General features: G+C 36.0%; 1 protein-coding gene across 2 annotated transcripts; it reads right to left on the reverse strand.

The window, feature by feature from the left end:
- Positions 1–5,364: 5,364 nt before the first annotated feature.
- On the reverse strand, positions 5,365–19,133 carry LOC110293926 (UDP-glucuronosyltransferase 2B17-like). Of its 2 annotated transcripts, none has more exons than XM_021161820.1 (6): positions 18,386–19,133; positions 16,670–16,818; positions 15,501–15,632; positions 7,643–7,730; positions 7,005–7,224; positions 5,365–5,915 (listed from the first exon to the last, which is right to left on the reverse strand). In XM_021161820.1, the coding sequence occupies exons 1-6, from the start codon at positions 19,107–19,109 to the stop codon at positions 5,636–5,638; spliced, it is 1,593 nt and encodes a 530-aa protein (XP_021017479.1). In that variant the 5' UTR covers positions 19,110–19,133; the 3' UTR covers positions 5,365–5,635. The 2 variants fall into 2 exon arrangements, with proteins under 2 accessions (XP_021017479.1, XP_021017480.1); XM_021161821.1 differs by having other exon boundaries at positions 5,636–5,915; positions 16,670–16,814; positions 18,634–19,109.
- Positions 19,134–19,389: the final 256 nt, after the last annotated feature.

Below are 19,389 nucleotides of genomic sequence, written 5' to 3' on the forward strand. Positions count from 1 at the left end.
TCCTCCACTGGGGGCCCTGTGATCCATCCAATAGCTGACTGTGAGCATCCACTTCTGTGTTTGCTAGGCCCCAGCCTAGTCTCACAAGAGACAGCTATATCAGTCCTTTCAGCAAACGCTTGCTAGTGTATGCAATGGTGTCATCGTTTGGAGGCTAATTATGGGATGGATCCCTGGATGGATCCTCTGTTTGACTCTGGGTTTCTGCATCTCTTTCAATTGTCTGCTGAGTGGAGCCTCTCAGAGGATAGTTATTCTAAGTTCCTGCCTGCAAGTGTAACAGAGTACCATTAACTGTTTCAGGGCTTGTTTCTGACTCATGAGATTGTCACAATTTGGGGAATTCACTGTTTGGTCATTCCTTCAGTCTCTGCTCTGTCTTTGTCCCTGCACATCTTGTAGGCAGGACACATTTGGGGATGAAGGTTTTGTTGGTGGGTTGCTGTCCTCATCCCTCACTGGTAGTATTACTTGGTTACAGGAAGTGGACACATCAGGATGCATATCCCTGACATCTAGAAGTCTTATCTCCAGTCACCCCCTTAAGCCCCCTAGTGGTTCCCTTCATCCAGGTCTCTGGTAGGCTCTGAGATTGACCCCCTATTCCTGATGATTTCTCTTCTCTCTCCCCTATGTTTTTATGTCTGACCCCCTGCCCTCTGACCTGCTTCCCTCCATATCCCCTCACCCTCCTAGTTCCCTCCTTCCCTCAACCTTCAATACCTATTTTGTTTCCCCTTCTGAGAAAGTTTTATCCACCCACCATTGGGCCCTCATTATTTGGCTTGTTTAGATCTGCTGATTATAGTGTGGTTATCCTGTACTTTATGGCTCATAACCACTTATTAGTGAGTACTTACCATGTATGTCCTTTGGGGTCTGGGTTACTCACTCAGTTTGATATTTCCTAGTTCCATCTATGTCTCTGAAAAATTTATGATGTACTTAATTTTAATGGCTTTGTAGTATTCCATCATGCAAGTAAACCAAATTTTCCTTATCCATTTTTCAGTTGAGGAACATTTATGTTGTTTCTAGTTTCTGGCTATTATGAATAAAGTGACTATGAACACAATTGAACAAGTGTCCTCCTGAGATAGTGGAGCATCATTTGGCTATATGTCCAGGAATGGTAGAGCTGAATCTTGAGGTAAAACTTTTCCTAATCTTTTGAGAAAATGCCAAATTGATTTCACAAGTGGTTGTACAAGTTTTCACTCCTACAACAAGCAGACTAGTGTTCTTTCTTCATAACCTTACCAACATATACTATTCCTTGAGTATTTATCTTAGCTATTCTGATGGGTATAAGGTGGATTGTCAGAGTCATCTTGATTTGCATTTCCCTGATGACTAAGTACCTTGAACATTTCTTTAGTTGTTTTTGGGCCATTTGAGACTCTTTTGTAAAGAATTCTCTGTTGAACTCTGTACTTTATATTTAAAATTGGATTATTTGGTTTTTGGAGTCTAACTTCTTGAGTTCTTTATGTATTTTCGATATTAGCCCTCTGTCACATGTAGGCTGTCATTTTGTCCTAATGATGGTGTCTTTGCCTTACAGAAACTTCTCAGTTTCATGAGATTCCATTCTTTACCTTAGAGCCTGAGCCATTTGTGTTTTGTTCAGGAAGCTATCTTCTGTACTGATGAGTCTTGAACTAATTTCTTTTCTTTTTTCTTTTTTTTTTTAATTAGGTATTTTCTTCAATTACATTTCCAATGCTATCCAAAAAGTCCCCAATACACTCCACCCCCAGTCCCCCACCCACCCACCCCCACCCCTTGGCCCTGGCATTCCCCTGTACTGGGGCATATAAAGTTGGCAAGTCCAATGGGCCTCTCNTTGGCCCTGGCATTCCCCTGTACTGGGGCATATAAAGTTGGCAAGTCCAATGGGCCTCTCTTTCCAGTTTCTTTTCTATTAGATTTAGTGTATTTGGTTTTATGCTGAGATCTTTGATCCACTTGAACCTGAGTGTAGTGTGGAGATATATGTTTCTCTTTGCATTCTTCTACATACAGACATTCAGTTAGGAGAGTACCACTTGGTAAGATGCTCTCCTTTTTCCATTGTATAGATTTGGCTTCTTTGTCAAAAATCAAGTGTCCATAGATGTGTGGGACCATTTTATAGAAGAGGGTGGGTGAGTTTTTTGTTTGTTTGTTTGTTTGTGACTTAATTTTGTATCCAGCCATTTTGCTGAAGGTGTTTATCAACTGTAAGAGTTCTATGGTAGAATTTTTGGGGTCCCTTATGTATAACATATCATTTGTGAAAAGCAATACTTTGACTTCTTTCTTTCTGATTTGTATCCCCTTGATGTCCTTTAGTTGTCTTATTGCTCTAGCTAGACCATCTAGAGCTATATTGGAGAGATGAGGACAAAGTACACAACTTTGTCTTGTTCCTAATTTTAGTGGAATTGCTTTAAGTTTCTTTCTATTTAATTTATTGGTGACTATTTGCATGCTGTGGTTACCTTTCTTATGATTAGGTATGAACCTTAAATCCATGATCTCTCCCCTACTTTTAACCTGAAGAGGTGTTGGATTTTGTTAAATGCTTATTTTGTCTTCTAAAGGGATGACCCTGGATTTTTGTTTGTTTGTTTGTTTGTTTGTTTCAGTTTGTTTATATTGTGGGTTATTTTGAGGAATTTTCATATATTGAACCACCCCTGCTTTCCTAGGGTGAAGCCTACTCAATTATGGTGGATGATGTCTTTGATACATTCTTTGATTCAGTTTGTATTTTATTTGGTGTTTTTCATCAATGTTCATAAGGGAGATTGATCTGAAATTATTTTTCTTTGTTGAATCTTTGTGTGGTTAGGTATCAAGGTGACTATGGTCTCACAGAGTGAGTTTGCTAAAGTTGTTCTTTATGTTTCTAAAGTCTGGACTAGTTTGAAAAGTATTGGCATTAGCTCTTCTTTGAAAGTTTAGTGGAATTCTCTGCTAAACCCATTTGTCCTGTGGCTATTTTTTCCTTTTGGTTGGGGGATATTTAATAACTGCTTCTATTTTCTTAAGGGTTAAAGGACTATTCAAATAGTTTACCTGAACTTGATTTAGCTTCCGTAATTAGTATCTTTCCAGGATACCATCCACTTTATTTAGATTTTTTCCAGAATTTTGTAGTTCATACTTTTAAAGTAAGACCTAATACTTTTTGAATTTCCTCATTTTCCATTGTTGTGTCTCCCTTTTCATTTCCGATTTTATTAATTTGGGTACTGTCTCTTTGCCATTTCATTAGTTTTGCTAACGGTTTGTTTATCTTGTTAATTTTGTTGAAGAATCACCTTTTGGTTTTGTTGATCTGTTTTATCAGTTAATTTCTTTGTTTCTAAGTAATTGATTGACTTCAGCCCTGAGATTTCTGACTGTCTACTACTCCTGCATGAGTTTACTATTTTCAGGTGTATTTTCAATTCATTAGTATGAGAATGCTACAATTTCTTTATGGGGGCTCTTAGTGTTATGAACTTTCCTCTTAGGATTGCTTTCACAGTGTTCCATAAATTTGTGTACGTTGTGCCTTCGTTTTCATTTAATTCTTGAAAGTCTTTCATTTCTTTCTTTCTTTCTTCCAGGACCCAGTAATCACTGAGTAGAGAATTGTTCAGTTTGCATGAGTACATAGGTTTTCCATGGTTACTTTTGTTGATGAAGTCCAGTTTTAATCTATTGTAATCTGATAAGATATAGATGTTACTTCAATCTTCTTGTATCTGTTTAGGTTTGATTTGTGCCCAGTTATATGGTCAGTTTTGGAGAATGTTCTGTGAGGTGCTATGAAGAAGGTATATTCTATTATGCTTGGGTCAGATATTTTAATAGGTCCATTTGAATAATAACCTCTGTTAGTTTTGTTATTTCTGTTTTGTTTCTGTTTCAATAGCCTGTCCATTGATGAGTGAGGGGTATTGAAGTCTTCCACTATTAATATGTGGGGTTTAATGTATGATTTAAGCCATAGTAATGTCTCTTCTATGAATATGGGTGCCCTTGCATTCATGGCAGAGTTGATCATAATTGAGACCTCATCTTGGTGGATTTTTTCTCAAGTGAGTATGAAGTATCCTTTAAATTACTTTTGGTTGTAGGTCTATTTTAGTAGATATTAGAATGACTACAGCATCTTGTTTTCTGAGTCCATTTTCTCAGAAAACCTTTACTAGCTCTTTATTGTGAGGTAATGTCTATCTTTGCTGATGAAATGTGTTTATTGTACACAGCATAATGATACATTCCACTTATGCATCTATTCTGTTAGCCTGTGTCTTTTTTCTGGGGAATTTAGCCCATCGTTGTTGAGATATATTAATGGCCAATGATTGTTATTTTGCTGTTGGTGGTGGTAGTGTGTCCCTTCTTTTGGTTTTAATGGTGTAAAATTATTTTTGCTTGTTTTCTTGAGTGTAGTTGGCCTCCATTGGGTTGGAGTTTTCCTTCTAGTTTCCTCTGTAGGTTTGAGTTAGTGTAAAGGTATAGTTTAAATTTTGTTTTGTCATGGAATATCTTGGTTTCTCCATCTATGATGGTTGAAGGTTTTGGAAGTATATTAGTCTGGGCTGATATTTGTGGTCTCTTGGGGACTGCAAGACATCTGGTTAATCCCTATTATATGTTAGAATTTCATAAGAGTTATCAGGTGTAATTATGGTATGTCTGTGGTTGTACATTTATTGATAGGGAAACCCTATTTCTGGGATAAAAAAGATAGGTTTCTTTGTAGTTTATGTGCTTGTGTTTAAAATTCAGTTTTCATTACTTAAAAATATAAACGTACAAATAGTATCCGGGGAGGGAAGCATATAATGATAATCACCAGGAAGCATATAATGATAGTGTTTGCCCAGTAAACATTTGACGTCTACTAGTCGCTCCACTTTACATGGATCTTAGTAGTTCATTTCAGTTCCAAGTGGCAAAATGTTAGTTCAATATAAACCAAAGCAAAGTGGTCAAAATTAATGTGAGCACTATTCAATCTTTAAAGGAAGACCTAAACCTATAGTTGTGGTTGTATAGAATTTCCACAGTAGTTAATCTACAGTTTTTATCATTCCATTATTTTCTTATCTGCACCCTCAAGTCAAAAACTTCTAAAACAAAGGAAGTTATAGAATCCTAACTGGAACAAGTGGCCCCTCAGTGACATCATTGTAGACTTAAAATGTTTCCTGGGCAAACAAAATCATCATATGTTTCTTTCTGCAGATACTATTTGTATGTTTATATTTTAAGGCAGAAGCCACCACACCTGTCTCCAGAGACCTGTCTTTATCAAGCATCTGTTGACAGTCTGCTGGAAATTCTGAACACTGGGATCTCAAAAACTACATTGAAATATTCTTTGATTTTTAAGATTCTATCAAGTACATCTTTATTTTTCACATTTTTCTACAATACAATTTTTTATATTAAATAGTTTGAAATTTAAAAAAAGTATGAGATTTTTGAAAATGGATCAGTATCCAGAGATTAATATGTCTTCTTACATAGTAAAAATTTCCAAAGAAGATCTGCCTTGATTAAAAAAAAAAATCAAGTCAGTATTTAGAAGGTGGTTCATAAATTAAAATGAGGGTGAAAGTTCATTCATGTAGTCCATTGTCAATGAGCTCTACTCATTCTTCTTTTTCTTTTCTTTCTTTACAAAGAATCGGTAAATGAACAAGAGGCACTTTACAGTAAGAACTACAGTGGCTGCAACACAAGCAAGTAGGAAGCCAATCACATCCAGAGAGTGGTACTGGTACCAAGTCAGGTTGTGTGTGAGTGGTCTCAGGTGCTTGACCCTTTTGTGGCGCATGACAAACTCAATCCAAAATATAGTCCTGTTCAGGGGCTTCATAGGCTGGTCGTGGTGAATGGTTGACAACCACATAGCATTCTTTTTATAGCTATAAGAGAGAAAATGGAAATCAATTAATGGAATGAATGCACTAAAACTCCTGTTCTTATCCATTGAGCTGTCCTATGACCTAATTTTTTCATATTATTGCTGATCTTAATTTTTTGTTGTTGTTGTTCACATCCGAACTTAGAAAAGTGGTCCAAATTTTACAGAGAAGTATGCAGGTACATTTGATTCTATTGCTGAAAAGATCATTGATGAGCATATATAGGAAAAGGATGACTTAGAAACATGAGTTACCAGCCCTAAATGACAGAGTCATGTAGCATAACAGGTAGGATTTACAGTGGTGGTAACTTACCCTCCTACTCTTTACAAATCACAATAGCAAAATTGTGTATTTATTTCTCATTAAAACATCCTCATTTTTTAGTATGCTATGACAGTCATTTACAACTTAGGATTCAACTTATCTGATCGAGGAATAGGAAGAGTAGATGCTCCTTAGGGACGGGGGAGAGGTTAATACAAAAAATGCATGAAGAATGTGAAGGTAGATGGCAGAATTTAAGTGATGTAATAAAGGAAATGGGAAGAGAGGAAAGGCAAGGGGGAGAAGAAAAGGAGGGAAAAGGAGAAAATAACAAGAATTCTGATAAAATAATTATACTCTTAACTATTTATGCCTTATATCTCTTCTATGCATAAACATACATATATAGTTTTAATGAACTTCTCTCATCTGAACTGACATTCCTCCTTCCAATAGCCAAGAACTTCCTACCAAAAAGTCCCACACCAGATAGGAAAGCCTTCTTTTGAAGTGTTGGACAGGACTATCAAGATCATTCTTGGCCAAGCAGTGTGGAGGATGAAGCAGAAGGGTTACATATTTAGGACAATAAGAAAGAAATATAAAGCATAAGAAGGAATCAGAAAACAAAAAGTAAGAGAGAAAATAATATATGTACTGAATCATGCCCTAATGTATCTCTGCTCCTATCGTTACCATTACCTTCAGGATAATTCTTGTTTGTTTGGCTTTCAGTAAGAAGACAATAAATGTATTTGTGAATGAATGAATAATTGAATAATGAATAAATGAGTGAACCACATTTTAAAAGGTAATACTCACAAAGGATTGTCTATGATTTCCTCCAGTGCATTGAGCACATCTGATCTTGACATTGTTCTGATATTCAATGTAACAGCTGCTCCTTTGGCCACCATATGGGCAATGTTATCATGTTGTTCTCCAAACAAAGGAATGCCAATCATAGGGATTCCATGATAGATCGCCTCATAGACACCATTGGCCCCACCATGAGTTACAAAGGCTTTAGTTTTTGGATGACCTAGAATAAGATGAATTCAGGATAACATTATTTAGCAGTCTTAGACATAAAAAGAGATATGTATATTATGATGAACTGAAGAGATTTTCTTCATGAAGATTGTTATACTCATAATAACCTCACTGAAATATTTCTCTGTCTCAAAGCTAGAAGAATCTAAATTTTCGGGGAACAATTTGGAGATTTGCATGTGACTAGAGACCTGAAATATGAAATACTCATCTCCAGTCAAAAACATGAAATCCATAGTAGATATGAAAAAAATGAGTGGTAAAAAAAACAAATCCATGTCATAACTTGTTATTCTAAAAAAATAATCCATGAAGTAAGTGTAACATAAAGGTTTTGAAGTCAAAAGGGATAGGTATAGGAATCAGAGACTCAGTCATGATTTTGAATTTGTTTTCCAGAGTCTTACCAAGGAGATCATTCTGGGGGAGCCAATTGTATACTCTGGTATTGTGTCCTAAAGTTGCTGGGGTTTTGCCATCAAATTTCCAAAGAACCTGTTAAATGTTAGACAATCTTTATTGGTGGAACCAAATTTTACATTACAAAGACTGAGCAGGATATATATAGGATTATAAATGTAGAGACATATATATATATATATTTATATGTGTATGTAATAATAATTAATTAAAAGAATAGGTTGTGAGTTTGAAAGAGACCAAGGGGGCATGCTTATGCCAGTGTTTGGAAGGAGGACTTGGAAAGGGAGAAATGATGTAATTATAATTTCCAAAAGAGAAATAATTTTATAATGTATCTTTTTGTTAGTATAGAGAAACAGATCTGAACACCCCCAATAGGATAGATGAGGAAGTCAGAGGACGTGAGCTGTGAGAACTCTTAAAAGACTGAGCAAAGAGTGTGCAAGCAATTTCTGTGTTTATTTTTGCACTCAGACATGTTGAACACAATCATCACTTTCCACAAAGAAATATGTAGACAAATGATACAGTTAGTGATACATGAAAATATTAATACAGTGCCAAGATGTCTTAGTCTGGGTTTCTATTCCTGCACAAACATTATGACCAAGAAGCAGTTGGGGAGGAAAGGGTTTATTCAGCTTACATTTCCACATTGCTGTTCATCACTGAAATAAGTCAAGAATGGAACTCAGGCAGGTCAGGGAGCAGGAGCTGAAGCAGAGGCCATGGAGAGATGTTCTTTACTGACTTGCTTCCCCTGGCTTGCTCAGCCTGCTCTCTTATAGAACCCAAGACTGCCATCCCAGAAATGGTCCCACCCACAAGGGGCCTTTCCCCCTTGATCACTAATTGAGAAAATACCCCACAGCTGGGTACTCATGGAGGTACTTCCCCAATTGAAGCTCCTTTCTTTGTGTTAACCCCAGTCTGTGTCAAGTTGACACATAAAAGCAGCCAGTACACAAGGCAACATAATTCAACTGCAAAGAATATTGGCAAATTACTAATCACATTTTATATAAATTATTTTGAAAACTCTAATATTCCAGATTTAATATTGTAATAAAATACATTTTAAATAGTTTAATGTTTATGTTTATTGACTTGTGCTATGTTATTTACAATAAATTTCAATTTTTCTTGTCTTTGATTGTGTATTCTTAATTGTTTGCCATCCAGAATTATCTCTGCCCAGGAGTTCTTGGAAATAATGATCAATGTATTGACCAACAGAAATATGAAATCATCTGACCCATCTGGAAGAACTGTTGCATACTGTAGTGTTGCAATGGTCCAGGAATGGAGTCATGTGAGTAAAATCTTAGTCCACTGAGAATACTCCAAGAAAACAGGACAAGAGTCTTGTTACTCCTGTTAATTCAAAACACAAGACTTCTCTTGGAATGTATATATGTAATCTTCCCATGTATACTAGATAGGAGTTGAGTCCGAGATGTTATTACCTTGACTGGTCCTTGTGATTGTATAAAGCTTGAAATCTTGTGACCTTTACTCACGTGACATTTCTTAAGCCTCAGAGTAAGTATTGTTTGATGCTGTGAATAAAGTTGGCTCTTTCATGAGATTTTAGTCTGCCTCACTTATCAGCTCCATTCTCCCAAGTCTCCCTGTCTCTGAAGCTGTGACAAGTGGCAAAGAAGGGGGACTTAAAGTTGACTTCACAATAGAACATTGGAGACCCTCACAGAGAGAGGTGAACGAGAAAAAGCAGGTAGAATACAGAGAAAGCTATACCTTATATGATCATGTGCATCATTTCTTTAAAGAAAAGAGGAGCACATGTATCAAAGTCACAACTATTAGGCTGCTTACAAGTTGCTGGTGATTATATTCCCTAGTTAACAGAAGATGATAATTTAGATGAAGAAATACGGGACAGCAGCTAAACGAATATGGAAAAAGCACATAAACATGGAGGAAAAGATTCCCTTTAAATCTTTGGTCATGTGGGCATTGATTTAGACCATTATTAAATAAAAAACTTTACAAAGATAAGGATGTTAATATCACCAGGAAGTAATGTCTAAGGCATTGAATGTATATCAAGAGAATGAGGATGACTTAAAATTGGTTTTAAAAAAGATGAAAAGATTTCCCAGTGAAGGCAAAATGGAAAGGAAAATCAGCACCACTAACAATTATGCAGGGGAGTTCTTCCCCTGTTTTATAAGGATTTAAGAGAGCCTACAGAAAAGCTAGTATTACAACCAAGGCAAGCTAGGGCAATGCATGGAAAAGAAATCCATTCATCAGTTCTTTCCTGACCTTAATAGTTGTGCTCTGTGTTTCCTGTAAAGTTTCAATAACATCAAATTGTTTATTGGGAATTAAACATGAATATTATGAAAGATTTTAAGAAGTCCTGTCCTTCCTATAGACCTACTATTTTATATAGTTATGAATATCTTTTTGGTTGGAGTAAATATGCACAATGTTTGCCATATAGTTTTCATATAATTGCTAAAATTGTTCTTTACCCTTTCCAATTTCATAATTGGCAAATGTGGCTTGAAATTTTAATTTATAGGTTTTAGCCCATAAAAAGTTGGGCATCTAAGACTGAGGGGTAATCCTAGAAATGTCATAAAGAAATGCTGACAGGGATTTGTATCAACAGATTATCAGTTGCTTGATATACCTCCTTCAGTTCTTTCACATTAGAAACATCTTTAATTATCAGGGAAGTGCAAATCAAAATAACCCAGAGATTCCACCTCACACCAGTCAGAATGGCTAAGATCAAAATTTCAGGTGACAAGAGATGCTGGTGAGGATGTGGAGAAAGAGGAACACTCCTCCATTGCTGGTGGGGTTGCAAGCTTGTACAACCACTCTGGAAATCAGTCTTGTGGTTCCTCAGAAAATTGCACATAGTACTACCGGAGGATCCTGTGATACCTCTCCTGGGCATATACCCAGAAGATGTTCCAACTGGTAATAAGGACATATGCTCCACTATGTTCATAGCATCCTTATTTATAATAGCCAGAAGCAGGAAAGAATGCAGATGTCCCTTAATAGAGGAGTGGATACATGTGGTACATTTACACAATGGAGTACTACACAGCTATTAAAAGAAATGAATTTATGAAATTCTTAGGCAAATGGATGTATCTGGAGAATGTCATCCTGAGTGAGGTAGCCCAATCACAAGAGAACTCACTTGATATGCACTCATTGATAAGTGGATATTAGCTCAGAAACAGAATACCCAAGATACAATGTACAAAACACAAGAAAATCAAGAAGAAGGAAGACCAATGTATGGGTACTTCATTCCTCCCTAAAATAGGGAACAAAATATCCATGGAAGGAGTTACAGAGACAAAGTTTGGAGCTAAGACAATAGGATGGACCATCCAGAGACTGCCCCACCCAGAGTGTCCATCTCATAATCAGTCACCAACCGCAGACCCTATTGCATATGCCAGCAAGATTTTGCTGAAAGCACCCTGATATAGCTGTCTCTTGTGAGTCTATGCCAGTGCCTGGCAAATACATAAGTGGAGGCTCAGAGTCATCTATAGGATGGAACACAGGGCCCCCAATGGAGGAGCTAGAGAAAGTACCCAAGGAATTGAAGGATTCTGCAACCCTATAGGTGAAACAACAATATGAACTAACCAGTACCCCCAGAGCTCATGTGTCTACCTGCATATATAGCAGAAGATGGCCTAGTCTGCCATCATTTGGAAGAGAGGCCCCTTGGTCTTGCAAACTTTATATGCCCCAGTATACGGGAACACCAGGTCCAAGAAGTGGGAGTAGGTGGTTAGGGGATCAGGGCAAGGGGAGGGTATAGGGGATTTTCAGGATAGCATTTGAAATGTAAATGAAGAAAATATCTAATAAAATATTTTTAAAAATAAAGAAATGCTGTTATGGTTTCCAGCATGAATACTGATATGGAATTAGACTTAGGATGTAGTAATATGCAAAATTCATAAGTTTCCTCTGAGCCTTATGCTGATGTCAGAGGGAGACTCAGAGATACTATTGAAAAACAAGTAAAGAAGGAGCAAATTCAAGACTTCTTAAAAATAGTTAGTTACTTTTGATAATGACAATGAAGATTGCCAAGATTTAATCAAGCCTCAAAGACAGATTAAAAAATGTTATGGTTTTTGTGAAGTTATGTAGAAATGTAGGGACATACAAATCTAGAGCAAAATTACCTGTTTTAGGAATGTGTGCTCTACAAAAAAATGAAGTTGGTTAAATGGTCACTTTAAGAAACAAAGTAAAATGTCCTTATCACAGTTCAATGCTCAGAATGCAGCTGGAGCAACAGGTCCCTCCATGTGTATTTTTTGGTTGGTTGTTTAGTCCCTAGAAGCTCTGGGTGGTCTGGTTGGTTGATATTATTGTTCTTCCTATGGGATTTCAAACCTCTTCAGCTTCTTCAGTCCTTCCCCTAACTTCTCCATTCAAGTTCCTATGCTCAGTCCAAGGGTTGGCTGCAAGTATCCACATCTGTATTGGCTAAGCTCTAACAGAGCCTCTCATGAGACAGCTATATCAGGCTCCTGTCAGTAAGCACTTCTTGGCATCAGCAATAGTGTCTGGATCTGGTACCTGCATTTTGGATGGATCCTCACTTGGGACAGTCTCTGGATGGCCTTTCCTTCAGTCTGTTCCACTCTTAGTGTTGAATGTTTTTAAATTGTCCTTTTTATGTGTACTAGCAGGTGTTTTAATTACTAGTTGACCCTGATATTACTCAGTGTCTGATCTTTTTAAATTTTCATATTTGTACTACTGAATCCTCCCTCATGAAGCACATTTTCTTCCTGATATGACTATATAGGCAATAATAATAATGTATAAATTTACCTATGGCTTTTAAATACCAATTAGTAGGTACAGTGATAAGGACCACAATTTCTCTTGTATAACTTGCATCAGTGACTACTGTAAGAATCTGGGTTCCTTTCATAGATAAACTACTGTTTTTCCATGGGAGAGGACGCCTTTGATCCTGTGGAGGTTTGGTGCCCCAGCATAGGGGGATGCTGGATGTGTGGGTAAGGAGAGGATGGGTGGGTAGGCACCCTCATAGAGGCAACAGGAGGAGAGGAAGGATGTGTGATTGGGGGGTTGGGTGCGTGTGGCAGGGTAACTGGGAATTGGGATATCATTTGAGATGTAAATGAATGGAATGATTAATAATTTAAAAAAAGGGGGGAGGAGGGATGGAATCAGGGTGTCCAGAGGGGAAAATGAGGAAGAAAAATAACATTTGAAATGTAAGTAAATAAAATAACTAATAAAAAATAAATAAAAACACTCAACAAATTTCAAAATTATTAAGGAATATTAATGACCTACATACTATTTTGAGAATACCTAATTTTGGACTAACCAGTCTATTTAAAACTCTGAAATGAGAAATGACGTTGGATATCCCTTGATTTTATATTGAGGGTCAAAAGTATTACAGCTATTTGAATCCAAACTAAAAGAGGCATTTGTTTATATTGTGGATCCTTTGCTGCCTTTACACTTACTTTCTCCACTAAGTTGTCTCCTATACATACTAAAGCCCAAGAAAATAGACCTCTGAAATGGATCCATTTATACCACAAGGGCCATAAAATACTAACTACTTTTCTTTCTCTTCTTGCTCAATTAATGAATCAGGGGAAGATTTAATGTCAACAATTACATGGATATATTCCTTGATGTATTATCTTTCACCTAACTAAAAATCAGTTTTAAAGAGAGTTGCAGAACTCTATGGAGTTTTTAAGTTTCAAACACAGATTGTTATAGTAGAATAGGAAAGTTTAAATTTCCTCTTCTCATCCTACCATGCTCCCATTACTCCAGGATCTATAACAACTGGTTCAAACCATCATTCATCCTGTGTTTATTACTCATACTTGTGCACACTCCAACCTCCCTGTTTCTATTGAAGAACAAAATAAGTGAGATGATGCATTGAGCAGTCCTATTTTTGCTTTCCTGCAATATTAACATCATCACCTATACAATGATGCTATTGGGGTTCATGTACAATACCACATCCCACTTAGATAAGTGAGACAGATTGTACAAGAATGTCCTACTTGTTGTCCTGTATAATATCATATTCATATGGCTAGAGTTAACAAACGAGGTAAAAGTCATTAGTGAATTATGAACAGTAGATGAAATTTACTCTTCTAGATGTAATTTACTCTTCTGCCTTGGATACTGAACCCGCATGTGTGCATTGATATATATTCTAATTTTGGGGGTTCTACTTCTATACTCAAGGAATGCTTTTGCAATGTAGTCTTCTTATCCAAACTTATGATGGTGTGGGAGTGCCTACTTCAATAAAACCTGACAATGGGCCCGCCTATAGTAGAAAAAAAATCTTCTGCAAATGATGGAATAAAAATCATATTGTAATACTTCTTTAAAATCATCATGGTCAGTGCATAATTGAAAGAACACTTATAATGTTAAAATAACAATAAATTAAAAAAACATAACTAGTGGCATATCCTTGCACTTTCCTCATTTACTCTTATTTTTAAATTTACCTGAAGGTGATACAAATTCATGAACTCAAAACTATTTCTATACAGAACATTCTGAAATGTCTTTAGACAGGCCTATGTTATTTCAACAATTTGAACCTTGGAAACCTGGCTGACTCAAGAAATTTGGCAAAAGGTATGCATCAGGCATTTAAGATGTTTCCAATAAAACACTGGATTCCTCTCAGGCTTCTCTAGCCCTGAGCCATGAATAAGAGATGTGGATGGTAAGAAGATTGTGGCAGACATCATGAAGACAGCAAGCTTCCATATAAAAGGTAAAGGGGATTTATTGACTATAGTATCAGAATTCAAGTCTGTCTACTTTGGGCCAATTAAAGACCCTATGCACCAAGGATGAAGTTAACTGATGCCATTTGTCACCTGAGAATCTCTTTCTGGTGACTTCATCTCTTTTCACCAGTGATCCTTTGCATACTCAAGCATCCAAAGACAAGAAATTTGAATATACATTAAATCAAAATGGCTGGATATTCTGTGTTCAAAAAAATTTAAAAGGGAAGAGATGTAAGAAAGGAGTCTAAGCATAGAGGAGATTTTTGAGTGCTTGTGAAAATTCTCTGAGAAAAGTGAACAAATGTCTTTGGCCTCAGTTTCTTCAGAGAGATTACTGTTGGACTTTTGAAGCCACTAGCCTGAGCTGCAGTATGAGATTGTGTCAATTCACAGGCTCTGGAAAGTAGCTCCACAAGGGTTTGTGTTACATACTCCTATAAATTGCCATGGAATTATGAACATCCCATGTATTAATTTCACGTGTGCAGTGTTAACTGTGTGTTTTAATTCATCAAAAACAGCAATTAAAAAAAAGGAACAAATCGTAAGGAGCCATCTGTCCTCTGCAAATATTCTTTCATGTGTAGTCTTCCACTAGGGAATGCTTGGTTTAGATTTGGTCATTTATTCGGTTGCACAGGTTTTATACATGTTTTTGATTCACATGAATTTAAAATTCATGCAACTATTATCTTTTCATGTGAAATCAAGAAGAATTTGAAATGTCTACACACCCTTAACAGTGATGTCATCATAATGCCAGAACTTCAAAATGTACCCACAGAGATCACAACGTTGATATCCAAGATACTTGCAATCAAAAATATCTTCTGTTATATTGCAGTATCTCTTGCGTGTTTCTGTTTATAATTTGGCTAGGGTAAATAAGAGTTAACCTAAACCTTTAGGTTTCACATAGTCATTTCTAGAATCTGACATTCCACAGATTTTTAGACTCAGTATACATTCTCCTCCCATGGGCACTTTACCTCACCTTTTGTGGAATCTGGGCAAGGGCCCATGCAATTGTGTTGGCTTTTTCTTCTGTCATGTTACTAACCATTGACCCAAGAGAAAACACCACCACACCATGGTCTCCAGAGCTCTGAACAAATTCTTCCATATCCTGTGAATAAAGAACTTGTTTTATCACACAATAGCAATTGTAGAGAAATCGCCCATGAAACATTTACAAAAAAGAAAAAAAAAAACTTAGTGGAAAAAATTAAAGTGTTCTTAGGCATTTTTAGAATAGTGGTGTTAAAACATTCAAAGACAGAGCTGGCACAGTCCACCACAGGCAGCAGAATGAAGTGCACTCACATATGTTCAACAAACCTTCTCAATATATTCCCTGGCAAAATTAAACCTAAGAAATGCAAGTATAGTATGTGAAAGATTTGTAAAATTGTAGCTCCATTATATTTTTCATCCTGCAGAATTTATAAATTTTGGCTCACTGTTAAATTTGTTCCTATGATGGCTAATTTAATATTATTAGCTAGTGTTTACTGAAATAATATCTATGTTGTGATATGTACATATGTTATAAGTTAATGCATCCTTCCTCCTGTGATAAATAAAATATTTGGTTCTTTATAAAATAATCATAACTGTGTGGACAATATATATTATGTGATAATTTTCTGATATTGTGTATAAATGAGGGTATTTTCGTAATGTCTCCAAATTCCTTGCCTTTGTTTTAGCCAATAAAGGTCATGATAAAAATCAGATGTTCTATTCTGTTAACTTTAACATTTTATTTTTGAGACTGTCTCTCATTGAACATAAATCTCACCATTTTACCAGGTTTGTATCCTCAGTATTAACCTGTTACTTCAGCTCCTACATGCTTTGCTAGAACACTAAACTTTTTTGTGGCTCCTGGGAGTAAAACTCACATCCTCATGGTTGCTTTGTAAAGACTTTACCCAATGGCTAACCACTCTAATACAGTCACTACCTGTCTTAACTCACTCATATGAATATTTTTTATGTCTGTCATATCCTGTCCTGAGTTTGTAGAGCTCCTACTTACGAAGAATCATAATTTCACTTCCCACATATCTCTATCATTGGGAGGAAAATATAAGGAAAAATATAGAATCATTTCACCAGAAATGATATGAAATGAAAAAGAGATAAAAAGAATATATTTACCTTAGGCAAAGGTTTTGCAGGTTTGCAGTGGAGTCCTCCAACATAGTCAATATTTGGTAAGGTTGGGTGAGGAAACTCCAAATCCCAGTAGGATCTAATGAGCCACATTTCTGCCTTGCCCATTGTCTCAGCTAAGGTAGTGGGCCTTCCTAGATGGAGAAGATGAGCAAATTAGACAGAGAAAAGTTGACAGGACTGTCTGCTGAGTATAAAATATATTTCCTTAAAGACGTTGGAAGAATTTGTATTTGATATAGAACTTGTACATTTAAAATGTAATATTTTTATATGTAATATATCATAGAAAATTGATTTGTGGATTAAAGATACCTGTTAATTTGTGTTTCTTTTCTTTCCTTTTTCTTTTTTCTTTCTTTTTTTTTTTTTTTTTTNAAACAGGGTTCCTCTGTATANCCCTGGCTGTCCTGNAACTCACTCTGTAGACCAGGCTGGCCTCAAACTTAGAAATCTGCCTGTCCCTGCGTGCTGGGATTAAAAGCATGTGCCACCATTGCCTTACCTTGTATTTACTTTTAAAGCAATATGTAAGAGTTATTTCATGTTTCCTCTGTAATTCAAAACTGTAAATAATTACAGAAATAACTCAATAAGCAAATATATAAAGCAGCACACATTTTTTCCTCTCCAAATCTTCAAAAAAAAAAAAAAAACAGACTATGTAAATACAAACACACATTCCATGACCAAAACTCTCACCATGCTGAGTACCCTGACCAGAATTCCAAGGATCATGATAGTTTATAGCTAATTTTCATTCCTTTCAGGGAGCTATAAAGTTTATAAATGACTGAATTTGTGGTTAATGCTTCTATTATTTTTTCATATTGAGTTATTTAATAGTACTTACACTATAAAGCAATCTCAATACATTCAGAATTATGAGAATAGAAATTTTTTGGCTAGTCTTACCTGTGGTACATTTTTAAGAGCAAAAAGGTGACTTCAAAAAACACAGCATGTGTGTCCATGCCTTTGTAAAATTTGGGCATTTGCAATTGAATTTTGGAAAGGGCCCAATAAACAAAGGTGGGACTGGTAGAAATATCTGTTTCACTTTTAAACTTTGGAAATAATATAATGGTTTTCAAGATAAGGGGGATTTTTAAATGATAAACAAAGAAAATATGTTGTTTTATCTTTACATTTATATGTATGTGTATCTGCACAAGTATATGTTGTTTATGTCAGTGCCTGTGGAGATGATAAATGGCAGCAGTTTCCTTGAAGCTGAAGTTACAGGCAATTTTGAGCCACTGTACATGAGTGGTGCCTGGAAGAGTGCTCTGGTACTATACTGTACAGAAACAATCTTAACTCTTTGGCCGTGTTTTCTGACCCTATATTTTCATTTTAAATAAAGACCCAGGCAGAGGCAAGAGAAAATAACTCCTTCCATATATATATATTATAAAATATGTCATTAAATGAGTAAAGAAACAGTTAGGGACCGTCTAATTTCATCTCTATGTAATTGTATAGCTAACCGAAATGTCTTCTATCAGGACTGATACTGATACCTTCTCCTATTTGATCAAATACATGAGCTTTTACAGGAGTTTGTAAGTTTGATAGTTTATATCATTATACATTTGATCACTTATAACAGACTATTACACTTTCTATTTTATGGACATAAATATTTACACACTTGTGAAACTTAGGCATTCAAGCAACTTAGAAAAAAATTTAACTTACCCAAATATTCACTGTAAAATGAGTCCCATTTCTTATCATTAAACATCTGGAAACAAAAGTCAAAATAAAGCATGCATATCATATTTTTTACTCTCTCTATGAATGTCATTTGTCCACCTAATCCTGACAGAATTACAGGCACATAAGAAGGTGGGAGTAGAAATCTCCCGCTGGACTTTTCAATTTTGTAGCCTGGAGAGAAGCGAATACTATACAGAAAAGGAATCTGGAGCAGTTCAGCTATGAGCTCCCCACAGGAAGCAACAGGATCTGACAAAAGGACATCAAACTTGGATTCCTGTAGCTTTGTCATGAGCTGTCTGTTTGAAACAACATCTTTACAAAGACTTAGAAAATAATCAGAAAATTCATCAAACATATTTTGCAGTAAAGGATAATATGACAAACATGTATCACTTGGCAACTCATAAGTCCACACATCCACAAACTTAATGAAAAAATTTTCCAGATTGTCTTTACTGACAGATGTAGGAAAAGTTTCAAACTTAAGGCCAGGTGATTTTTTGGGATCAAGAACATAGTAAGCTGAAGGTCTCAGAACAGTGACTTCATGGCCCCTCTGTACCAGTTCATCCAGTATTATTTTTATGTTCATCCAATGACTGAATTCCATTGGCCACACCAACACTTTCCCACATTTCACAGATCTGAAGCAGCAACTTATCTGCAACAGCAGCAGAGCAGAAATCCACTTTACAGGCATCCTGAAAATCAAAATCCTTCTCTTAGCAGTTCATTTGCTTCTGTCACTGCTTGACCTTTTATCCAAGAAGCTTCAGCCCAGGGGTTAAATTATAACTTGCATTTCCCAGAGCTGATAATTAAATGACCAGAACTATGGTGATGGGAAAAGAATTGAAGAATGATTTCAATTATTCCCTGTTAATATGAGAGTGATTCATGTCTCTTATGATGGCATGTTTTCAAATAGCCAAGAAATAATGATGTAATGTTCAATTATTAATGGTACGTAGATATTAAAA

Source organism: Mus caroli, chromosome 5 (assembly GCF_900094665.2).
Source record: "Mus caroli chromosome 5, CAROLI_EIJ_v1.1, whole genome shotgun sequence".
Taxonomy (NCBI): Eukaryota; Metazoa; Chordata; class Mammalia; order Rodentia; family Muridae; genus Mus; species Mus caroli.

Coding starts and splice junctions, on each gene's coding strand:
- LOC110293926 (XM_021161820.1), bottom strand. CDS start 19,109: ATGCCTGTAAAGTGGATTTCTGCTCTGCTGCTGTTGCAGATAAGTTGC. Junction 16,819..18,385: donor ATTTTACAGTGAATATTTGG/GTAAGTTAAATT, acceptor TTCTCCATCTAG/GAAGGCCCACTACCTTAGCT. Junction 5,916..7,004: donor GAAATCATAGACAATCCTTT/GTGAGTATTACC, acceptor TCTCTCTTATAG/CTATAAAAAGAATGCTATGT.